At 45.5% G+C, this 22396-nt stretch overlaps 1 protein-coding gene across 3 annotated transcripts in view; it reads right to left on the minus strand.

The window, feature by feature from the left end:
• Nucleotides 1-21406, minus strand: part of LOC134354044 (leukocyte antigen CD37-like) — a 93136-nt gene extending 71730 nt beyond the window's left edge. For 2 of the 3 annotated variants that reach the window (XM_063062741.1, XM_063062745.1), the window contains exon 1: nucleotides 21368-21406. In XM_063062741.1, the coding sequence (XP_062918811.1) occupies nucleotides 21368-21369 (2 nt within the window). In that variant the 5' untranslated portion in view covers nucleotides 21370-21406. Of the gene's footprint in view, nucleotides 1-17412; nucleotides 17513-21367 lie in introns of those variants that run through there. The other variant, XM_063062744.1, reaches the window with a different exon arrangement.
• Nucleotides 21407-22396: the final 990 nt, after the last annotated feature.

Genomic DNA, 22396 nt, shown 5'->3' on the forward strand with positions numbered 1-22396 from the left:
CACGTCGGACGAACCCAAAGGAACGGCAGAGACCGATACAGTTTGGCACCAACAGTGTTGCAGGAGTTGCCAGTCAGCGTTAAACTCAATGTAGGGACTCCAGCTCCCAATCTTTCCCCCCGCCCCTACCTCGGGGTTTACTCTCGATGCCGTCCCCATGAGAGGGTATAGCCACAAGGCAGCGGAGTTTCCTTCTCCTAGATAAGCTGGCGTGCCACGTCTGCCCAAAGCGAGTGGATTTAAGGTGCTAGTAACCTGCCTTTGCTCCTTCTCCTGTCAGTGGAAATGGTTCCACCAAGGGCTGTGTAGAAGGGGAAGGGTTAATTTGATCGTGCAGTAGGTTTACAGTAGCCAGTGAACATTGTGGGCCAAAGAGCCTGTACTGTGCCATGACCTAATGTTGCATATCGGTGTCATAAGAGGAAGGATGAGAATATAACTGACTCGGCAGTATGTGGCACCTTACCAAATGCTTTCTCGGAAATCAAAATGCTCATTTACCCAACCTCACTCCACTAGCTCTAACTTTGAAGCAGTCTACCAAATTTTCCTCACATAAAACCACACTCTCTGCCGAAACACTCTTTTAAACAGTCTACTATCACTTCCTCTATAATAGAAATGTGTTTGCTTAATATTTCCTGTTTTCTATCTCCTTCCATTCTTCTCATTAGTATGACGGGGCATCAACAATTTCAGGAAACCGCTGGGAGATCTGGAAGAGCAAAGTGCTAGTGTATATTAGATTGCGATCAGACAATGGAGACAAAGAGACATAAGGGGATCGTTGAGGATATGCAGCATAGATACAGTCCAATGAGAAAGTCATACACCACGAAATTAGGCCATTCAGCCCATTGATTCTGTGCCAACCATCAATATATTAACCTCAATTTTTTTAACACTTTTTTTCTACCCACATTGCCATCAATTCCCTCCAGATTCCACTACTTACTTGCAAGAGGGAAAAATCTAACCGGCTAATTAATCTACCAACCAACACATCTCTATAAAACCATAGAGTATAGGAGCAGAATTAGGGCCTTTGGCCCATCAGTTCTGCTCCACCATTCGATACAGGCTGATCGCTTTTTCAGCCGCATTCTCCAGCCTTCTCCCTGTAACCTTTAACTCATTTGCCATTCAAGAACCTGTCAATCTTTGCCTCAAATCCATGGCCTCCACCGCCCACTGTAGTAACAAATGCCACATTTTCAGAAAGAGAAGACATTCCTGCTTATCTCAGCTCTAAAGGGACGTCCCTTTATTGTGAGGTTATGCCGTTGGATCCTAGACTCTCCTACTAGTGGAAACATCCCTCCATATCCACGCTACCCAGGTCTTTCAGTATCCAGTAGGTTCCAATATCACCATCCCCATCCTTCCAAACTCTATCCAATGCAGACCCAGAGACATCAAGCGCTCCTCATACATTAATCCTCTCATTCCTGGGGAGCATTCTTGTGAACATCCCCCAAGGCCAGCACATCTTTGCTTAAACACTGGGCGTAAAATTGCTCACCATATTCCAAATGCAGCCTGACCAACGCCTTATCTGGCCTGACCGACGCCTTATGTTCTAGTCCCCTTAAAATGAATGCTAATGTTGCATTTTTAGTATCGTCTCAACGTGCAAATTAACCTTAAGGGAATCCCCTACAACACAAGAGGAAACCTGAGCATTCAGAAGAATCTCATGCGGTGGCAGGAAGTATGCATCTGCTGGATGCAGATAGGACAGAAGGTCAGACTTCAACCACCACCATATTCCAAAGTCATTCTCAAAAATCTAAAAGGAGTTAAAAGAGTTCTGACAGATACTTTCGGGGAGAAAAGGGCTAATAAAGTGTTGGTCCTTTACAAAACTAGATTGAGGAATTAATAATTTGTTAACAGATGGAAAGTGAATTAAATGGATAATTTTGCATCAGTCTTTACAATAGAGGACACTTCTGTTTTGCAAGTGCAAAGTACTAAGCTAATTAAAAGGAAAAGGTGGGTCCGAAATGTGATTCTAATTTCATTTGTTACTTTAAGTAAGGCGCGCATGTATTATGATGTATGCAATTCACCTATTTTTACATATAATCCGTAATGAATTATTTAAACAAATAAAGAATGCTTAATCAATATATATATATATATATATATACACACACACACAAGATTACTCAAATATCACTGAAATATTAAATACAAACACTCCTTCCTGCTTAGCTGTAAACTCCAACTCTATATAGAATGCACCTCATCTATAGATGCAGTCTATATAATACAACTACTATACAGGCATCCACAGCATAGTAATTTTTTTAAATTGTTCCATTCAGGCCTGAAGATCTAATCGCTGTGGAGGATTTCTTACTCTTGTGAGATAACTTCTTTCCTGACAAAGGGGAATCACTCTGTTGGCAGGTTAGACTTGTGGCTGTGAAACAATCCCAGGTTCTGGGGTCCCCTCTGTGGTGGTTGAAGGAGATGACTCTGAGACTGCAGGACGTGTTTCTGATGCTCTGGGTGCCTTTCTTCTCCCTCCTTTTTCTTCTTCAAGTTTGTGCATCTTCATCTTGGGAAGGTGCATTTAGTTTACTGGCGTATTCTTTTATTAATCCTTCATTGCTCCCTTTACGATCTGATCTCTCCTCTTAGTTTACACATTAGATTAGATTATGAAGACACGCAGTCCTCTTTTATTGTCATTTAGTAATGCATGCATTAAGAAATGATACAATGTTTTTCCAGAATGATATCACGATAACACATGTCAAACCGACTTAAAAACTAACAAAAACCACATAATTATAACATATAGTTGCAATAGTGCAAAGCAATACCACAAATTGATGAGAACAGACCACGGTAAAAGTCTCAAAGTCTCTCGGAAGTCCCATTATCTCACGCAGATGGTGAACCTCCAGCGCCGCCAACTTGCCGATGCAGCATCCTGGAAGCATCTGACCACAGCCAACTCCGAGTCTGTCCAAAAACTCCAAGTCTCCGACACCGAGCACCGAGCACCATCTCTGCCGAGCGTTCCGACCCCACATCCACATTATCTGACGAATCCTCTGTTTTCATATCTCCATTGACTCCTTTCTTTTTGGCCTTCCGTTCATCCAGCTGGGCTTTGGGCTTTGCATCTACTTTTACAAGCAGCTTTTTGTCTCCTGCTTGAAGTTTCTTAATGCACACAGAGTAGATTCTGGTTTTTGAAACTCAAAAGCCAAATGTTTGCAACTTTCCTGAAGCTCCTTGAACTCTCTTCCAGCTTAAAACCAAGCCACATTTCACAAATACCAATTTCGCAAGTAACTGCCTGATTAACACATCAGAAGCTTTATCAGATATGTTGCCAACAAAAACTGTTGCCTACCACTGCTTTCGTCAGTTTCACAATCCCTCTGAGCAACATGGTCTTTCCTTGGTCCAATATGCTTTCCAACCAGAGGCTCAGAGATTAGCACCAAAAACTGCTTGTCCACTGCTGGGAAATAGTTTATAGCGTTTGGCATGGACTGTTGTGGCATCATCCTGTACCCTTCTTAGTTCACTTTCAGTTGATGCTATTACAGGGGATGTGGCATGCAAATGGTAGATGGATCTCCAATCAAGTTGCCAATTTGTGGTTGTTTGATGTATGTGAGCCCCTGACATAACAGTAACACTATTTGTTTGGCCAGGCAGGTTTCTGTTTAGACATTGCAATTTTGTTCAAGTTCACTTTCGTTCCTGACTGCAACTCGATTGCATCTCTGTCTGCTGTTTCCATTGATACAGCAATTTCAACTGTTCTTTTAAATGTGAATTGTGCTTTGGGTAGGAGCTGTTTTTGAATGCTTTCTTGTAAGATTCCACAATGAAATAATCTCAGCAAATCATTAAGCCTATCTTTGAACTGACAACGCTCAGACAATCACTTCAATTCAGTCACATACACTGAAATGGACTCCCCTTCCTTTTGATTCCACTCATGAAACCAAAAGAGCACTACAATCAATGGCTTTGGTTCTAAGTGTTCCTGCACTACTTTGACGTTATCAGCAAAGCTCATTTCTGCTGGTTTGGTTGGAGCAGTCAAACTCCTAAGCAGACTGTATGTTTTCCTATCCAATGCACTCAGCAAGATTGGTACTTGTTTCTTATTGGCTATTCCATTTGCTTTAAAATATTGCTCGATCCATTCAGTATATAAAATTCAGTTATCCATTATGTCATCAAATGCATCAACCTCTTTTTTGCTCTTTTTATTAGCATTATCACTCAGTACTCACTGTTTATGAACATGTGAATTCTTCCATTTTCTGCCTTTTTTTAAACTCAACCATCTCTGCACATGCTGTGTTTTTTCTTAATATACTCTACCATTTTTCGCTGAGCTTCAACAGGCCGGTAACCATCTCAGGTTAGCTTTAAAAGTACCTCACCGCCACTGTTTTATATTGTCAGTCCAAAACATTAAACTAATTGAAAGGAATAGATGGGAATACAAAATGTGATTCTAACTTCATCTTTGCTTTAAGCGAGGAGCACACGTATCATGTGGTAGCATCATGACATATGCAATTCACACATTTTTACATATAACCTGTAATGATTTAAACCAATAAAAATTGCTTAATCAACATATTTACCATAGTACTCAAATATTACCAAAATATTAGATACACAACAGACACCAGTAATATCTGCAAACTGGTGACGGGAAGGGAGGGAGAACCTCAGGAAAATCACGATCAGAATGGAAGCAGTACTGAGCTAAAGGGAGACAGATCCCAGGGCTCTGAGAGTTTTAAAAGTTTCTAGTGAGATTGATGATGGATTGGTCTTAATTTTCCAAAATCCTCTCAATTCAGGGAAGGTTCCATTACAGTGGAAAATAGCGAACATAACACATTTATTCGATAGGGGAAGGTAGCTGAAAGCAGGAAACTGCAGGCTTGTGACACTTAACATTTGTCACAGGGAAAACGTTAGTAGCTACTATTGAAATCAGCACAGCAAAGCACTTAGGAAAACACTAAATCATCAGGGTTACAACACACACACACACACACACACACACACAAAATGCTGGAGGAACTCGGCAGGTCAAGCAGCAGCCATAGAAAAGAGTAAACAGTTGACGTTTCAGGCCGAGACCTTTCATCTGGACTGGAAGAAGGATGAGGAGTCAGAGTAAGAAAGATAGAAGGAGTCATCAGGGTTTTGTGATGCAGATTAACTCAATGTATTGGAGACTGTTGAAGTGGTAGCATTGGGAGTGTTGATGTCCAGCGAGGTCTTAGGGGTGCAAGCCCACTGTTTCCTGAAAGTGGCAGCACAAGTAGGTAGGTAAAGAGGTCATACAGCATCATCATCATCATCAGGTGCCATGCCCAGTTTGAGCTTGACTGCCATGGCCCACACATTCCTGTTCTGGGTCAAGTGGATCAATTAATTGGTACTCATCTCCAGTTCTCTGGCTGCTGTTTCCATCATCATTTGTCTTTGCCTTCCTCTTGCTTTCTTCCCTTCAATCTTTCCATAATTACCGTGCATTCTAGCTCCTCTTTCCTAATCACATGTCCAATGAAGTCACATTGCCTTTTCATGATCTCATACATTATATCTCTTTCTGTGTTTGCTCTGTTCCTGACATCCTCGTTAGATATTCGTTTCGTCCATGATATTCTTTGCATCCTCCTCAAAAACCACAACTCTGCTGCTTTAATTTGTTTCCTCGTGTTACTAGATATTGTCCAACATTCTGAGCCATATAACATAGCTGGATAAACGTAACATTTCAGTACTCTGAGGCGGGTTGTCATGCCTAGTTTAGTATTGGTCAGTATACTCTTCATTTTCATAAAGGTGCCTTTTGCCATCCCTATTCTTCTCTTGATGTCCAAGTCACACCTGCCATCTGATATCACCCAGCTTCCTAAGTAGCAAAAGTTCTGTATTTGTTTTATGTCTTCCCCGTTTATTCTCAGCCTGCAGATAGGATTCTCCTTCTTTTTGGACATCACCATACATTCTGTCTTTTTGCAATTGATAGATAGACCCATTTTTGCACTTTCTTCAACAATTATATCAATTAAGTTTTGTAGTTCTTCCTCCGTACTTGCAATTAACACAGTGTCATCCACGTATCTAAAATTATTGATGTTTTCACCGCCAACTTTGATTCCCAAGATGTCTCTTATTTGTTTCACTGTATACATTAAACAAATCAGGGGAGAAAACACACCCTTGTCTAACGCCTCTCTTGATTTTCATAAACTGACTCACTTCTCCATCTATTCTTACAGCGGCAGTTTGTTCCCAGTACAGATTTCTGATTAGGCGGAGGTCTTTCGAATCTAGATCTAGAGTTTCCTGTAATATTTTGAATAACTTATTGTGCTTCACTTCATCAAATGTTTTTGTGTAGTCGATACAACAAACAAACAAATCTTTTTGCATTTGAATAGCTCGTTCTGATAGTATCCTTAACATCAATATCGTGTTTCTTGTAGCTAAACCACATTGTTCTTTAGCTATTTCAGCTCAGTTGACTTAATTAGTTGGAATATTGAATGGTAGGGTGAAGATATAACTCTACCAAAGGAGATAGGAGGTGCTCCTTCTCTTCGCTAGCCTGTAGGTCACTCTTGGGCAAGGAATAGCTGCTGCTTAGAGTCACTCCACCCCCCCCCCCCCAGGTCAGGCTCATGAAGCCATGGGAGCAGGTGGTGGATGGTCCTTCCAGCAGCTGGTCCATATCATAAGTCCTGGTTATGCGACCACTGACAATCCCTGAAGAGTATTGATAACGGCTGGGGTCACCTGTCTTGTAAAGACACTGCCCAGAAGGCGGCAATGGCAAACCACTTCTGTAGAAAAATCTGCCAAGATTAATCACGGTCGCGGAAAGGCCATGATCACCCACGCCATATGAAGTGGCGCATAATGACGACGATGACCGAGTGTAAAAGTTGGGAAGACATTTTCCAGTTGTATACAACATTGGTTAGGCTGCATTTAAAGCAACATGTCCCGTGTTGATCACCACATTACAGGAAGGGTGTGGAAGCTTTGGAGAAAGTGTAGAAGAGGTTCACCAGGATTTGCCTGGATTAGAGAGCATTAGCCTTAAGGAGAGTGTGGGCACGTGGTCAAGTGGTTAAGGTATTCGACTAGCGATCTGAAGGGCATGAGTTCGAGCCCCAGCCGAGGCAGTGTGTTGTGTTCTTGAGCAAGGCCTGCCCTTCCCTTGGACAACATTGGTGTCATGGAGAGGGGAGACTTGCAGCATGGGCAACTGCCAGTCTAACATACAACCTTGCCCAGGCCTGCGCCATGGAGAGTGAAAACTTTCCAGGCACAGATCCATGGTCTCGCAAGACTAACGGATGTCTTTAATTAGCCTTAAGGAGAGAGTGGACAAACTTGGACTGTTTTCTCCAAAGTGTTAGAGGAACAATTAGAGAGACATTGATGAAATTATGAAATCCATGGATAGAGTAGCCATTCAAGCCATAATTTTCAAATACAAGCGGGCTTAGGTTTCAGGTCAGAGGAGGAAATTTAAAAGGAGATGAGGAAACCTTTTGGACATTGAGATTGGTGGGAGCCTGGAACACAAAGCCAGGACAAGTGCTGGAATGTTTAGACAGACAATGGACAAGCAGGGAATGGAGGGATATGGACCATGTGTGGGCAGTTGGGATCAGTTCAGACTAGCACCATTTTGGGCAGAAGACTCTGCTCCTGTTTGTACTGTTCTATGTTTCATATGTAAGTACATGCACTGTGGATAATGGGGAAGTGGTTGATGTCACATATTTGGATTTCCAAAAAACATTTGATAAGGCGCTGTACTGAAGACCATTGCAGAACATTAAACTTCACAATGTAGGAATTTATGTTGGGTAGGAGGTTGGCCGGATGACAGGAGACAGAGCAACACATTTCGGTTTACTATTTGTCTTGGCAAGATGTACAGTGTTATACCTCAGTGCTGCAGCCTCAGATTTTTAGATTACACAGCAGTGGGCAAAAGGTTTAGGCATGTATATAGCTAGGGTGCCTAAGACTTCTGCACAGTACTGCAGTAATTTTATGTATTGCACTGTACAACTGTTGCAAATAAAAAACAAATTCCATGACATACGTGAGTGACGATAAACCTGATTCAGGTCTGGGTCTCTGTTGTGGACTGAGAGTGGGAAGAGGGCAGGGAGAGGGGAATCATGGTTGGGAAAACGGGAAGGGAGCAGGAAGCAACACACATAAAAGTTGCTGCGTCTCTAGGAAGAGGTACAGTTGACATTTCAGGCCGAGACCCTTCATCAGGACTAACTGAAAGAAGAGCTAGTAGGAGATTTGAAAGTGTGAGGGGGAGATCCAAAATGATAGGAGAAGACAGGAGGGGGAGGGATGGAGCCAAGAGCTGGACGGTTGATTGGCAAAAGAGGTATGAGAGAATCATGGGACAGGAGGCCCAGGGAGAAAGAAAAGGGGGCGGGGGGGAAAAAGCCCAGAGGATGGGCAAGGGGTATAGTGAGAGGGACAGAGGGAGAAAAAGGAGAGAGAGAAAAAGAATGTGTGTATATAAATAAATAACGGATGGGGTACGAGGGGGAGGTGGGGCCTAGCGGAAGTTAGAGAAATCAATGTTCATGCCGTCAGGTTGGAGGCTACCCAGGCAGAATATAAGGTGTTGTTCCTCCAACCTGAGTGTGGCTTCACCTTTACAGTAGAGGAGGCCGTGGATAGACATGTCAGAATGGGAATGGGACAGTGCGTCCGCCAGAGAAAGCTAGAAAGAAGAGGGAGCAGAAAGCATCAGAGGGACATTCTATAATGATCAGAAACCAATTGTTTGAAATCAAATGACCTTGCCTGGTGTCTCAGGGCTGGGCATGTCTGCACCCACACCACCCCCCACCCCTCACGCACCCCGACCGCATCTGGTACTTTTTCTCTGCCATCTGCCGCACACCGCTCTGCGGGGCTCCACTCTCAAAATTGCCAACAACCTTTGCTCCTCCCAGATCTTCAAACTCGGTCTCCCTCCACATTGACAAATACAGTACAGTGCAAAGGTCTTAGTCACCCTAGCTATATACATGTGCCAAAGACTTTTGCACAGTACTGTATAAATGAAGAAACTGAAGAATTTTTGCTTGCTAAATTTTGTTAGTGATAAATAAACAAATTTTGAAGAGGACACAAGGAAGTTACAAGGTCAAAGTAAATTATCAAAGTATATATACAGTACGCCACCATACACTACCTTGAAGTTATTTTCTTACAGGCATTTACAGGAAAATAAAGAAATACACTATAATTTACCAAAATTTATACATAAACAAAAACTGACAAACAACCATTGTGCAAAAGACAAACTATGCAAATAAAACTAACTAAATAATACTGAGAACATGAATTGTAGAGACCTTGAAATTTAGTCTGTGGGTTGTGGAATCAGTTCAGAGTTGAGGTGAGTGAAGTTACCCACACTAGTTCAGGAGCCTGATAACTGTTCCTGAACTTGGTGGTGTGGGATCTCAGGCTCCTGGAAAGAGAGCTGTTCCCCTCTCAACAGTTGACAGTTAAGGAATATAGGCAGCAGACAATTTTCTGGGAAATGCAGTATAATGGGTGAGTAGGTTCTTGAACAAGGGTGAAAAGTTTCTGGGTTTGGTGAAAAGGGTTCAAGACACTCACTGGCCAACAATTGTCCAAATACTTGATGTAAAATAAATCTAGAATCTCTTTCGCAGGCCTCTGTCTGAATGCCCAGGGCACTCCCTCGCCTTCCCTATCTACATACCTTCCCCAGACACACCTCCTTCTCTCCCCCACCTTCAAGGAAAATGTTTCAAAGTTTCAAAGTTTATTATCAAAGTGTGTACAAGGCACCATGAACCAGCTTGAGATTCATTTCCTTGCCTGCGTTTACAGGAAAATACAGTAAAGGAATACAACTGAATTTATGAAAAAAAAACAGATGTACACAAAAATTGACAACCAATGTGTAAAAGAAGACAAATTGTGCAAATAAATACACAAACTACTGAGAACATGGGTTGCAGGGTCATTGAAAATCTATAGTTATGGATTAAGTTCAGGGTTGAGGTGAGTGAAGTTATCCATGCCGATTCAAGGAGGAGAAGATGGCGGCGTGATGCAGCGCGCGCGGCCTCTCCGGTGATGAATATCTGTTATCTGTCAAGTAGGAGGCCGTGCACAATCCTGATTTGATGGAGACGGACGTGACAGCACGGAGGAACATCTGGTGAAACTTCTGAAATGCCTGTTTCACTGCCGCTGCTACTGTGTGATCCAGAATCTCCGGAGGGGAAGGCCCCGAGTCCTCGGCTTTGCCTGTTGCTCGGCGGCCGGGGCGGGGTCGAAGCGCTCGGCAGAGACGGTGCTCGGTGCTCGGTGTCGGACGGCCGGTCGGAGGCTCGAAGTTTTCGGACAGACTCAGAGTCCGTTGCGGTCGGGAGCTTCCAAAGGTGCTGCATCAGCAAGTTTGTGGCGCTTGGAGGTTCATGGCAGGAAGAGTTTCTCCCTTCTGCCGTCTGTGTGAGATGATGGGGCTATCGGGACTTGAGACTTTTTTTTACCATGGCCATGGTCTGCTCTTTATCAAATTACGGTATTGCTTTGCACTGTTATAACTATATGTTATAATTATGTGGTTTTGTCAGTTTTAGTCTTGGGTTGTCCCGTGTTTCTGTGTTATCTTTTTGGAGGAACATTGTATCACTTTTTAATGCATGCATTTCTAAATGACAATAAACGAGGACCGTGTGTCCTCATAACTTAATCTAATCAGGAGCCTGACAGTTGTAGGGTAATAACAGTTCCTAACCCAGTGGTGTGGGACCTGAGGCTCCCGTGCGTCCTGCCCGATGGTAGTAGTGAGAAGAGAGCCTGGCCTGGATGGCGGGAATCCTTGATGATGGATGCTGCTTTCTTGCAGCAGTGCTCCTTGTAAAAATATGCTGGATGCTGGGGAGGGCTTTCCCTGTGATGGACTGGGCTGTATCCACCACGTTTCATAGGCTTTTTCATACCAGGCCGTGATGCAACCAGTCCAGATTCACTCCACAGTGCACCTATAGAAGTTTGTCAAAGTTTTAGGTGACGTGCTAAATCTACACAAACTTCTAGTAAAATAGCTGAGTGTGTGCTCAAGAAACAGCACCTCCTTTTGTTTCCAGACGTGTTACACATTACATTCCAGATAACCAGCCACGTATCCCATCTTCGCCTTCTTCGTGATGGCACTTGCGTGCTGGTCCCAGGGCAGATGCCCTGATGTGATAACACCAAGGAAATTAAAGCGGCTGCCCTCCCCACTTCCGATCCCATTATGTGGACTAGCTCATGGACCCTCAGATTCTTCTGCTGCGGTCAATAATCACCTGTTTGGTCTTGCTGATGTCGAGTGAGAGGTTGCTACGAATACTCAGCAGATCAGGCAGCAGGTGTGGAGGGGAAAGCTGATAACATTTCCAGTTCCTGATACTGTATCAGAACCAGATAAAGATTTTTTAAAAAAGAAACAAGTTTCAAATCGCTGAGAGGAGGTGGGAGGGTGGAGAGATTAAAGGAGAAGGTCTATGGGAGGATAAAGAGTTGTTAGTTTTATGTGGAGAGGGTGTGGGCTGCAGCAACGTAAAAATGGGGAAGACAATCATGAAATAGCCAGAGAGAGAAAGATGAGGCTGAAAATATGGGATACGTGGCTGGTTATCTGAAATGTAGTGTGTAACACATCTGGAAACAAAGCAAAGTACCATTTCTTGAGCACACTCAGCTACTTTGGAACACTGGAGACAGCCCAGGACAGAGGTCAGATTGGAAATGGGAAACAATAGACAATGGGATCTTAAGAGAAACCACGCAGCTGAAGGAACTCAGAGGGAGTCGACGCATTGGGCTGAGACCCTGCTTTAGGACTGGGAGTGGGATGGAGACTCAGACTGATGGGTAATACAAGCTTAGGGTCACCTTAATAGACTGAACGTAGATGCTCTTTGGACGAGACAGCGGTCAGTCCTACCTCTGGGTGGCACTGTACCGGAGGGGTTAGTGCTGGCGGTAAAAATCGAGGTTCAATTCCCTCCGCTGTCTGGGAGTTAGTGCATTCTACCAGTGAGCGCATGGGTTTCCCCCGGGGGCTCTGGTTTCCTCCCAAATTCCAAAAAGACACACAGTTAAAGTTAGTGAGCTGTGGGCATGCTACATTGGCACTGTCAGCGTGCTGACACTTGCAGGCTGCTGAGCTGAGCACAATTCTTGCTGATTTAATTTGACACAAAACGGTGCATTTCTCTGTATGCTTCAACGTACAAATAAAGCTAATCTTTTTTTTAAATCTCCAATTTACAACTCCAGAGGCCTTATTTCAACTGTGACCCAAGGTCTTCTCTGCTTAACCGTGGCGGCTTCCCTCACCACAAGACACGCGAGCAGAATTAGGCCATTCAGCCCATCCAGTCTGTTCTGCCATTCCGCCATATGGCCAATTTATTCTCTCTCTCAACCCCATCCTATATGATAACTGGCCGCTGTAAGTTACCCATTAGTCTGGGTGAGTGACGAGAGAATCAACTGGGGATTTGATGGGCACGTAAGTTACAGGTCTACAAGGGAAAGGGAAATGGGTCTGATTAGATTGCTCAGCATGGACCCAATGGGCTGAATGGTCTCCTTCTCGGCTGTAATAAGTAAGCAGGCTCTACAAGGTGGTCTCCCGACCTGAGTCTGGTCTTTGCCGCCTCAAGACAGGGGAGCAGCCGTTGTGGTTGCACAAGGAGGTGACTGGGGACGGAAGATGGCTTCTGGTTTCTGCCCCTTTCCTTTCCAGTCCTGACAGAGGGCCTCAGCCCAAAAACGTCGACTGCTCATTCCCCTCAACCCGACATGCTGAGTTCACGCAGCAGTGTGTGTGGCTCGAGATTTCCAGCATCTGCAGAATTTCTTGAACTTGTTTGTTATGTTATATTTACTATTATCACATAAACTGTTTACTCTGGGAGCTTCATGGACGCAAACTATTTCGTAACACCCTGGTGCAATTGACAATAATCTAATCTAATCTAATGTACACTCAAGTGGTTGACCTCACATTTTTCATGTTACGCTCAGCGGCCACTTTACTTGGGACCTCCTGTACCTAATAAAATGGCCACTGAGTGCACGTTCATGGTCTTGTGCTGCTGTGGGCCGTCCACTTCAAGGATCAAAGTGTTGTATGTTCAGAGATGCTCTTCTGCACACCACTGTCGTCAGCCTGAAACAGTCTGGCCATTCTCCTCAGATCTCTCGCACGTTAACAAGGCGTTTTTGCCCACAAGTCTTTTTTGATCTTTGCACCATTCTCTGTGAACTCTAGAGACCGCTGTGTGTGAAAACCCCAGGAGGTCAGCAGTTCCTGAGATACTCAATCCACCACATCTGGCACCGACAATCATTTCATTGTCAAAGCCACTCAGTTCTCATTTTTTCCCCCATTCTGATGCTTGGTCTGAACAACAACTGAACCTCGAGATCATGTCTGCATGATTTTATGCACTGAGTTGCTGCCACATAATTAGCTGTTTAGATACTTTATACTTTATTGTCGCCAAACAATTGATACTAGAACGTACGATCATCACAGCGATATTTGATTCTACGCTTCCCGCTCCCTGGATTACAAATCGATAGTAAATATTAAAAATTTAAATTATAAATCATAAATAGAAAATAGAAAAATGGAAAGTAAGGTAGTACAAAAAAACTGAGAGGCAGGTCCGGATATTTGGAGGGTACGGCCCAGATCCTGGTCAGGGTCTGTTCAGCAGTCTTATCACAGTTGGGAAGAAGCTGTTCCCAAATCTGGCCGTACGAGTCTTCAAGCTCCTGAGCCTTCTCCCGGAGGGAAGAGGGACGAAAAGTGGTTGGCTGGGCGGGTCGTGTCCTTGATTATCCTGGCAGCACTGCTCCGACAGCGTGCGGTGTAAAGTGAGTCCATGGACGGAAGATTGGTTTGTGTGATGTGCTGTGCCATGTTCACGATCTTCTGCAGCTTCTTTCAGTCTTGGACAGGACAACTTCCATACCAGGTTGTGATGCACCTGAGAAGAATACTTTCTATGGTGCATCTATAAAAATTAGTGAGGGTTTTAGGGTACAGGACAAATTTCTTCAGTTTTCTCAGGAAGTAAAGGCACTGGTGGGCCTTCTTGGCAGTGGACTGTGCTTGGTTGGACCAAGTCAGGTCACTTGCGATATTGACCCCGAGGAACTTAAAGCTTTTGAACTGTTCCCCTTGCGCACCACCGATGTAAATTGGGTCGTGCAGTCCGCTACTCCTTATGAAGTCAACAACCAATTCCTTCATCTTGCTGACGTTGAGGGATAGGTTATTGTCTTCGCACCATGCCACCAGGTTCTTAATTTCCTCTCTGTACTCAAACACATCATTACCCGAGATACGGCCTACAATTGTGTCATCAGCAAACTTATATATACTTGCATTAACAAGCAGGTTTACCTAATAAAGTGGCCACTGAGTGTCTCGTCCATTTGCCATGTTCTCACCTGCTCAGTCTGTCTATACCCTCTGAGAGAAACACGATCTGTAGTAACACACAAGTGCTTAATACACCTGTCCCCACCAGCTTCAAAAGGGTGACGATCACACAGTGCCCGAGAGAAGCAGGGCAAGCTGCTTTAATAACAGAGACACTGTGATGGAGTACTTTGAGAGAGTGGTCCTGGCCAGGATCAACTCCCTAAGCAAGGACCTAGACCCTCTGCAATTTGCCTATCGCTATGGACCATCTTTAGAGGTTGCAGTCTCACAGTCTCTCCACCAGGACAATAGCAATACACACATGGGGCTGCTGTTAATGATTACAGCTCAGCGTTCAATACAATCATACCCTCAGTTCTGATCAACAAGCTCCAAAATCTGGGCCCCCGTACCTCCCTCCGCAACTGGGTCCTTGACCTCCTCACTGGGAGACCACAGCCAAGTAACAACTCCTTGCCGACAACCAACACTGATACACCTCGGGGGTGTGTGCTTATCCCACTGCTCTACTCTCTCTCTCTATACACCTGTGACCGTGCGGCTAGCCACAGCTCAAAAGTGCCATCTATAAGTTTGCTGACAGCACGAGTGTCAGTGGCAGAATCTCAGATGGCGACGAGGAGGCGTACAGGAGCGAGACACATCAGCTAGTTGAGTGGCGTTGCAGTGACAACATTGCACTCAACACCAGGAAGATCGAGGAACTGGTTGTGCAGTTCAGGAAGAGGATGCCAAGGAAACAAACACCACTCCTCTCTGAGAGATCAGCAGTGGGAATGGTGAGCCGTTATAATTCCTGAGTGGCAACATTTTTGAAGAGCTATCCCGGCCCAACATATTTACAAAGAAGGTGTGGCGATGGCTATTTTTCATTAGGAGTTTGAGGAGATTTGGAATGTCAGCAAAGACTCTAGCGAATTTGTACAGGTGTACTGTGGAGAGCATTCTAACTGGTTGTATCACTCTCTGGTACAGAGGGGCCACCACACAGGACCAGGAAAAGCTGCAGGGAGTTACAACCCCCAGCCAACTCCATCACGTCCCCAGCACCGAGGACGTCTTCAAAAGGCGATGACTCAAGAAAGCAGCATGCATCATGAAGGACCCCCATCACCCAGGACAGGGCCTCTTCTCACTGCTACCTCAGGGAGGAGGTGCAGGAGCCTGAAGTCCCACACTCGATGTTTTAGGAACAGCTCCTTTCCCTCCACCATCAGATTTCTGAACAGACAATGAACCAACCAATGAACACCACAGCACCTCACTATTATTGGTCTCTTTGCTCTACTTATTACAGATAAGTAGTGCTATATAGTACTTATAACACAACATATATATTGATGTTATATATGTGTTATTGTAATTTATAGAGGAGAGCCATCCGCAGGACCACCGATGCGGCAGAGAGGGCCTCAAGATGGCTGTGGCTCAAAAGAGGGGAGCCATGGAGTCATAAGTAGCTAGCCATCTGGACACAAGCTGGGGTCTGATCAGCCCCGGCTGGGTCACCTGGAGGAGGTTGTATGATGTTGAAAGACCCGAAACACCCGATGATTGCAGGAACATCACTGAAGGTGTGTCCAGAGGCATCAATAGATGTATGTACACAGCCTATGTATTGCACTTTATCACTGCTGCAAAACAGCAAACTTTATGACATATGCCAGTGATTAAACTTCACTCTGAACCTGCTTCTGAAGGTTGAGGTCAGAATAACAGGTGGAGAGAGGGAAAGAGCAGGAGCTGGTAAAAGTGACTGCTTTTCGTTACGTATACATTATTTATTTGCATGCTAACCATACCTTCGCAATCACACACACAGCCAAACCTCCAATCACACCTTCATAATTCCCCTCAGGCAACACACATCAAAGTTGCTGGTGAACGCAGCAGGCCAGGCAGCATCTCTAGGAAGAGATGCAGTCGACGTTTCAGGCCGAGACCCTTCGTCAGGACTCTTCATAATTCCCCTTATCTGATTTAAGACACTTGCATTGAAGTGCATAACTTTCAAACTTAAATGTAAAAATCTATCAGATTATAATCACTCTTCCCCAAAGGCCTCTTCCTGACAAGATTATCAATGAATCATTTTTAGTGCACAAAACACGGGAGTTCCCGACCTTTGACATGCCATGGACCCATACCATTAAGCAAGGGGTCCGTGCACCCCAAGTAGGGAACGCCCAATCTAAAACACTGTTTACTCAGATTGGTTGCTTAACATATTGATGTAGAAAGCACCTAATATGCATTCAAAGAATTCATCTTCCATTTTAATTTGTCAATTCTGTGTGACTAAGATACTACCTTGTCGCAGGCAGCCCTCGTTTCCCCTGTCATATGCAACACACGGTACTGCAGCTACCATATGGCAGTTGCCCCAAATTGCTTTTAATTGGGCAGCGGGTACTGTGACACCATTTCAGCATTAATATCCCCCTTTATCAATGATACGACACCGCCCCGATTTCCTTCCCTGTCCAAAATATCAAATATCCTAGAGCATTCAGTTCCCTCCCACCGCCTCTCTCCTCCCCATTCTTCCTCGCCAACCTCCCTGTATCTTTCCCTCTTTCCTCCCTTTATTCGTCTCTCCTTCCCGATCCTTTCTCTCTCTCTCTCCTCTCCTGTATAATTTCTCCTTTTCTATCTCTACCTGATTCTCTCCCTTTATTCCTCCCTCTGGTGTCTCTCTTCCTCCCTTTCCTTCTCCTTCTCCCCACCCCATATTCTTTCCCTCGCCTCTCCCGAATTTTCTTTCTTTCTCTCCCCGATTCTTCTTTCTCTCTCACTACGCCGATCTGATTCCTGGCTTTATTTCTCTGGCTTTGACACCTGCCTCTCACCTTTTGAATGAAAAGTTTCTCCGCAAACTCTCTGCCGATGTCGTAAGTCGCTGCCACTCCCTATTGGTCCACTCCGCACAATCGGGGGAGCAAGGCGCTCAGCGTTTGATCGACAATCCGAGCAACCAATCAGTTGAACGGGGGCGGAGGAGCGGGATCCGCAACCAACCAGGACATCGAGAGCGCAGCCAGGAGGCGGGATCGTATTATACCCAGCCTTCAGGATGTCGACAGGCTTACATAACGAGATCCCTCCAACCAATAAAACCGGTAACTCCAGAATACTCTGAAACTCATTAGAAATATGATCACCTGAAAGTTTAATGATGTTTCTCTCTCCACAGATGCAGACTGATCTTGATCTGCTGAGTGTTCCTGATTTGGAAGTTGCCTCGTCTGCAAAGAGCAAAATTTCCCGGTAGCCAAACATTTTACCTCCACTCCCCATTCCCGTGCCGACATGCCGGTCCATGGCTTCCCCTGCTGACATGATGGGGCCACTCTGCATCTGCTGGAGGAGCAACACCTCACATTCCGTCTGGGTAGCCTTCAACATGAAGAAATGAAACATCGATTTTTCGAACTTGCAGTAATATCTTCCCCTTCCCCTTCTCTATTTTTCCATTCCCTATTCTGGTCCCCCCCCCACCTTACCCCTTCTCATCTCCTTACCTGCATATCACCTCCCTCTGGTACCCCCCCCCCCTACCTTTCTCCCATAGTCTCCTCTCCTATCAGATTCCTTCTTCCTCAGCTCTTTACCTTTTCCACCTATCACCTCCCAGCTTCTTACTTCAACCCCTCTCTTCCACCCACCAAGCTTCCCCCTCTCCCAGCTTTAGCGCTCACATGCCAGATCGTACTCCTCCCCCCCCACCCCACAACTTCTTTGTCTGCTTTCTTCCCCTTCCTCTCCAGTCCTAATGAAGGGTCTTGGCCCAAAATGCCAACTCTTTATTCCTCTCCATAGACGCTGCCTGACCTGCTGAGTTCCTCCGGCATTTTTGTGCGTGTTACTTTGGAAATATATATTATCCTTCCTTCTTCAAACCCATCCCGGTCCTCTTTTGGTTGCACAGTGAGAGCACCTTCTCCAGATGGTCTGCAGGAGTTCAAGAAGACAACCAACTTATCCAGGGAAAATGGAACAGATATCAAATTTTACATCTGCCAGCTACACCCTCTCCTGAGAACAGCTAAAAATATTATGTCTGCTGGAGCTGGGATCTTACTGCGTCCAGACATTAAAAATGCCAAATATCAGAAATGTTACTGTCATGGGAAGTTAACTTTCCACAGCGGTGGCCCAGTGAATCATTCAATATACATAAGTAAATGATTTAGCAGACCACAAAGCATCCAGGTCTGGAATGGCTGACTCACCCTAACAAGTTTGTACAAATACAATGCGACATCACCCGGTACAGAAGGAAGAGGGTCTCTCAGGGGATCTCCCGGTCCCCTTGCCCCTGGGCCTGGCCAAGCCGGCCACTTATGAGTCTAGGCAGCAAGCAGTCAAGGGCTCTGTGTCAGGGTCGTTGGTTGTCAGTCATAACCAACAATGACACGAGACCTGTGCGGGAGAGCTCTTAAAGTGGAAAAGCCCCTCCCTGGACACCCCATACACCCTCATTAGGATTAGATTGTTAGTATGCGAGCCATGGGAAAACCATCCCTATTGTGTTTATTGATCGCATTACTGGAGATAAAGCGTCACTGGACTCTGTCACTTTGATTTGGCCCATGCTTTGATTAGTCCCGCTTGGTGGCGCAATAATATCGGCGCCGGTCCCCAGAGCGAAGGTTCCCGAGTTCGAATCCAAGTCAGGTTGAGCGTCGAACTAGCAACTCGGCCACGTAAGAACAAGAATAGCTTCACACTGTCATGGTGGTGCCCCGATAACTCCACTGCCGAGTTAAGGGCTATTCTTCTTCTTCTCCTATGCTTTCATTAACCTGGTCCAACTCCGCTTGCCTTTCTTGGGATTTATGGCTGATTTGGGTGGTGGGGTGGAGATACGTCTCTACCAAAGGAGGTGCTCCTTCCCTCCGCTAGCCTGCAAGTCACCCTTGGGCAAGGTGTAGCACCCGCTTAGCCCCTCCAATCATGGTCATGTGAAGCGACGGGAGCGGGTGATGGATGGTCGTACGAGCCCAGCGCAGATCACAAGTCCTGGTTATGCGACCACTGACAGCAGGCGGACAGTCTCTGAAGAGTATTGATAATGGCTGGGGTCACCCGTCTGGTAAAGACACCGCCCAGAAGGCGGCAATGGCAAACCACTTCTGTGCCAAGAATATTCATAGTCAAAGACTCTGATCGCCCCCGTCATACGACACAGCGCATAATGATGAGGATGACTAATGATCATCTAACTTATTTATAGTGGGAGAGGAGTGTCAGGTATTGCTGTAAGTTTGTATGTGCAAGGGAAGAATTGAAATAGGCAGGGGGTTTCTAGGGTAGGGTTAGGGCCTGAGCCAACTGCCTGCCCCTCTTTCTGTGCCCAGATGTCCTTGGGGGAGGAGCATACAGTGACTGTGGGTACAATGGTTGATTTCTGGGAACTGTGGGCTCCTCAAGGGTTCGAATGTGGTTTAGATAGTAATGATCATATTTTAATTTGAAGCTGTATCTAGTTTATGAAGTCTGGATGATTGTACAGTGTTTGACGTTTGAATAAACTTCTGTTTTTAAGAAAAAGGAAATGAAAGCTCACTAAGGAGCAGGGAGGGTGGGGAAAGGGTGTGGGGTAAAACCAGAGGGAGCAAGGGGATCAGCTGTAAGTAAGGTTATCGGGGAGCAGGTGGAACATGAGAATGCAGACCAAGGAAGAAAAGGAAGGAGGGAGGGGGCTGTGAAGTGCGGCGCAGAAAGGCGTGCCCAGCAGTTTAGACAAGACATGTCCTCCATTCCCAGAGGGAAAGCTGAGGGAAGGAGCAACAAGGAAGCTGAGCCAATGCCGCATTTGGCAGTTTGGATCTGGAATGCAGTGTCACAGCTCGGAGTGGAGGCAGACCGTAGTGTGCTAAAGGGAGGGGACAGGAAAGAATTGGCAGGGCTGTCTGAAAAGAGTGGAACCAACTGCTTTAGTTGTAGCGTTGGAAGGAAGCCTCTTCAGAGAATCCTCTCCCAAGAATCACCTGCGGGAAGAGCTGAGTAGGTCAGGCAGCAGCTGTGGAGGCAAAGGGATTGCCGATATTTTGGGTGAAGGCCTTACATCGGGACCCTGTTTTGGGACCCTTCATCAGAATCCTGCATTGGGACCCCGTAGCAGGAGCCTGCGTCGGGACCTGCTGAGTTTCTCCACCAGTTTGCTTTCGCTCCAGATTCCAGTACCCGCGGTTTCCTGTGTCTCCGAGCCGCCAGCTGAATCCTTGCTGAAGTCTCTTTGTCTCGAGTCCATGCTTGGGCAGGGAGATCAGACTTTTAACTAATATTCTAGGAGAAGTCTCACTAAAGCCCTTTAAGATCCAATAAGACATCCCCGCTCTTGTATTGAAATCCTTGTACAGAAGGAACACAGGACATAGATTACTACAGCACCTTCAACCCACAATGTTGTGCTGAGCTTGGAACCTACACGGAGATCAGTCTAAACCTTCTCTCCCCTCCGTAGCCTTTCATTTCCCTGTCATCCCTGTGCCTGCTTAAGAGTGTCTTAAATGTCCCTAAAGTATCTGCCTCTACCACCACTGGTACAGGATTTTCAGTGCTCACTTTCACGTTCCAGTATCTGCAGCTTTGTTTTGATATTCGTGTTGTAAGGGTACAGTGTGACTCACTGCTTGTGTACTCCAGGCCTCTATTTATAAAGCCTGGGTTCCTGTTGGTATTTTTAACGACGTTCTTAACCTGTTCTGCTGCCTTCACTGAACTGCTCACACAAGCCCACAGATCTCAACACACACAAACCATTATCATCCGATGGTGTTTTCTACATTGTCTCCTTACATTTTTCCTCATAATGCAGTACTTTCCACATCTCCACATTAAACTTTGTTTTCCATCCTCAAAGTTCAGAGTAGAAGTTATTATCAGAGTACATCACCACATACAACCCTGGGATTCTTTTCCCCGTGGACATATTCAGCAAATCTAAAGAAGAGCAATTGTAAATCGGATCAGTGAAAGATCAAGTGAGCACAGAAGACAACAAACTTTGCAAATGCAAATATAAACAAATAGCAATAAATAACGAGAGCATGAGATAAAGAGTCCTTAAGGTGAGATCATTGGTTGCGGGAACATCTCAAAAGGAGAGTGTAGTTATCATCTTTTGTTCAAGAACCTGATGGTTGAGGGGTGGTAGCTATTGTTGAACCTGGAGGTGCGAGTCCTGAGGCTCTTGTACCTTCTACCTGTTGGTAGCAGCGAGAAAAGAGCAGGCCTGGTTGGTGAGGATCTCTGAAGCTCGATGCTGCTTTTCTACGGCAGCATTTCATATAAGTGTCCTGCACTCAACGTCAGCAAGACCAAGGAGATGATTGTGGACTTCCTGGAGAAGTCGGGAAAACACACACACACACACACACACACACACACACACACACACACACACACACACACACACACAGACACACACACACACACACACACACACACACCCTCATTGAGGGGTCAGTGGTGGAAAGAGTGAGCAGCTTCAAGTTTCTGGGTGTCAACATCTCGAGGATCTGTGCTGGGCTGAACTCATTGGCGTAATCATGAAGAAGGCAGGCCTTCATGAGGAGTTTGAGGAGATTTGGTCTGTCACCGAAGACTCTAGCGAATTTCTACAGATATATGGCGGAGAGCATTCTAACTGGTTGCATCACCGTCTGGTACGGAGGCACCAAGGCAGAGCAACACAAGAAGGCTGCAGTCTCAACCAGCTCCATCACGGGCACACACCCCTCCCCAGCATCGAGGGCATCTTCCGGAGGCGATGGCTCAGGTAGGTACCATCCATCACGTGGGCCCTCACTATCCTGCACATGGCCC

This window comes from Mobula hypostoma, chromosome 11 (assembly GCF_963921235.1).
Source record: "Mobula hypostoma chromosome 11, sMobHyp1.1, whole genome shotgun sequence".
Classification (NCBI taxonomy): domain Eukaryota; kingdom Metazoa; phylum Chordata; class Chondrichthyes; order Myliobatiformes; family Myliobatidae; genus Mobula; species Mobula hypostoma.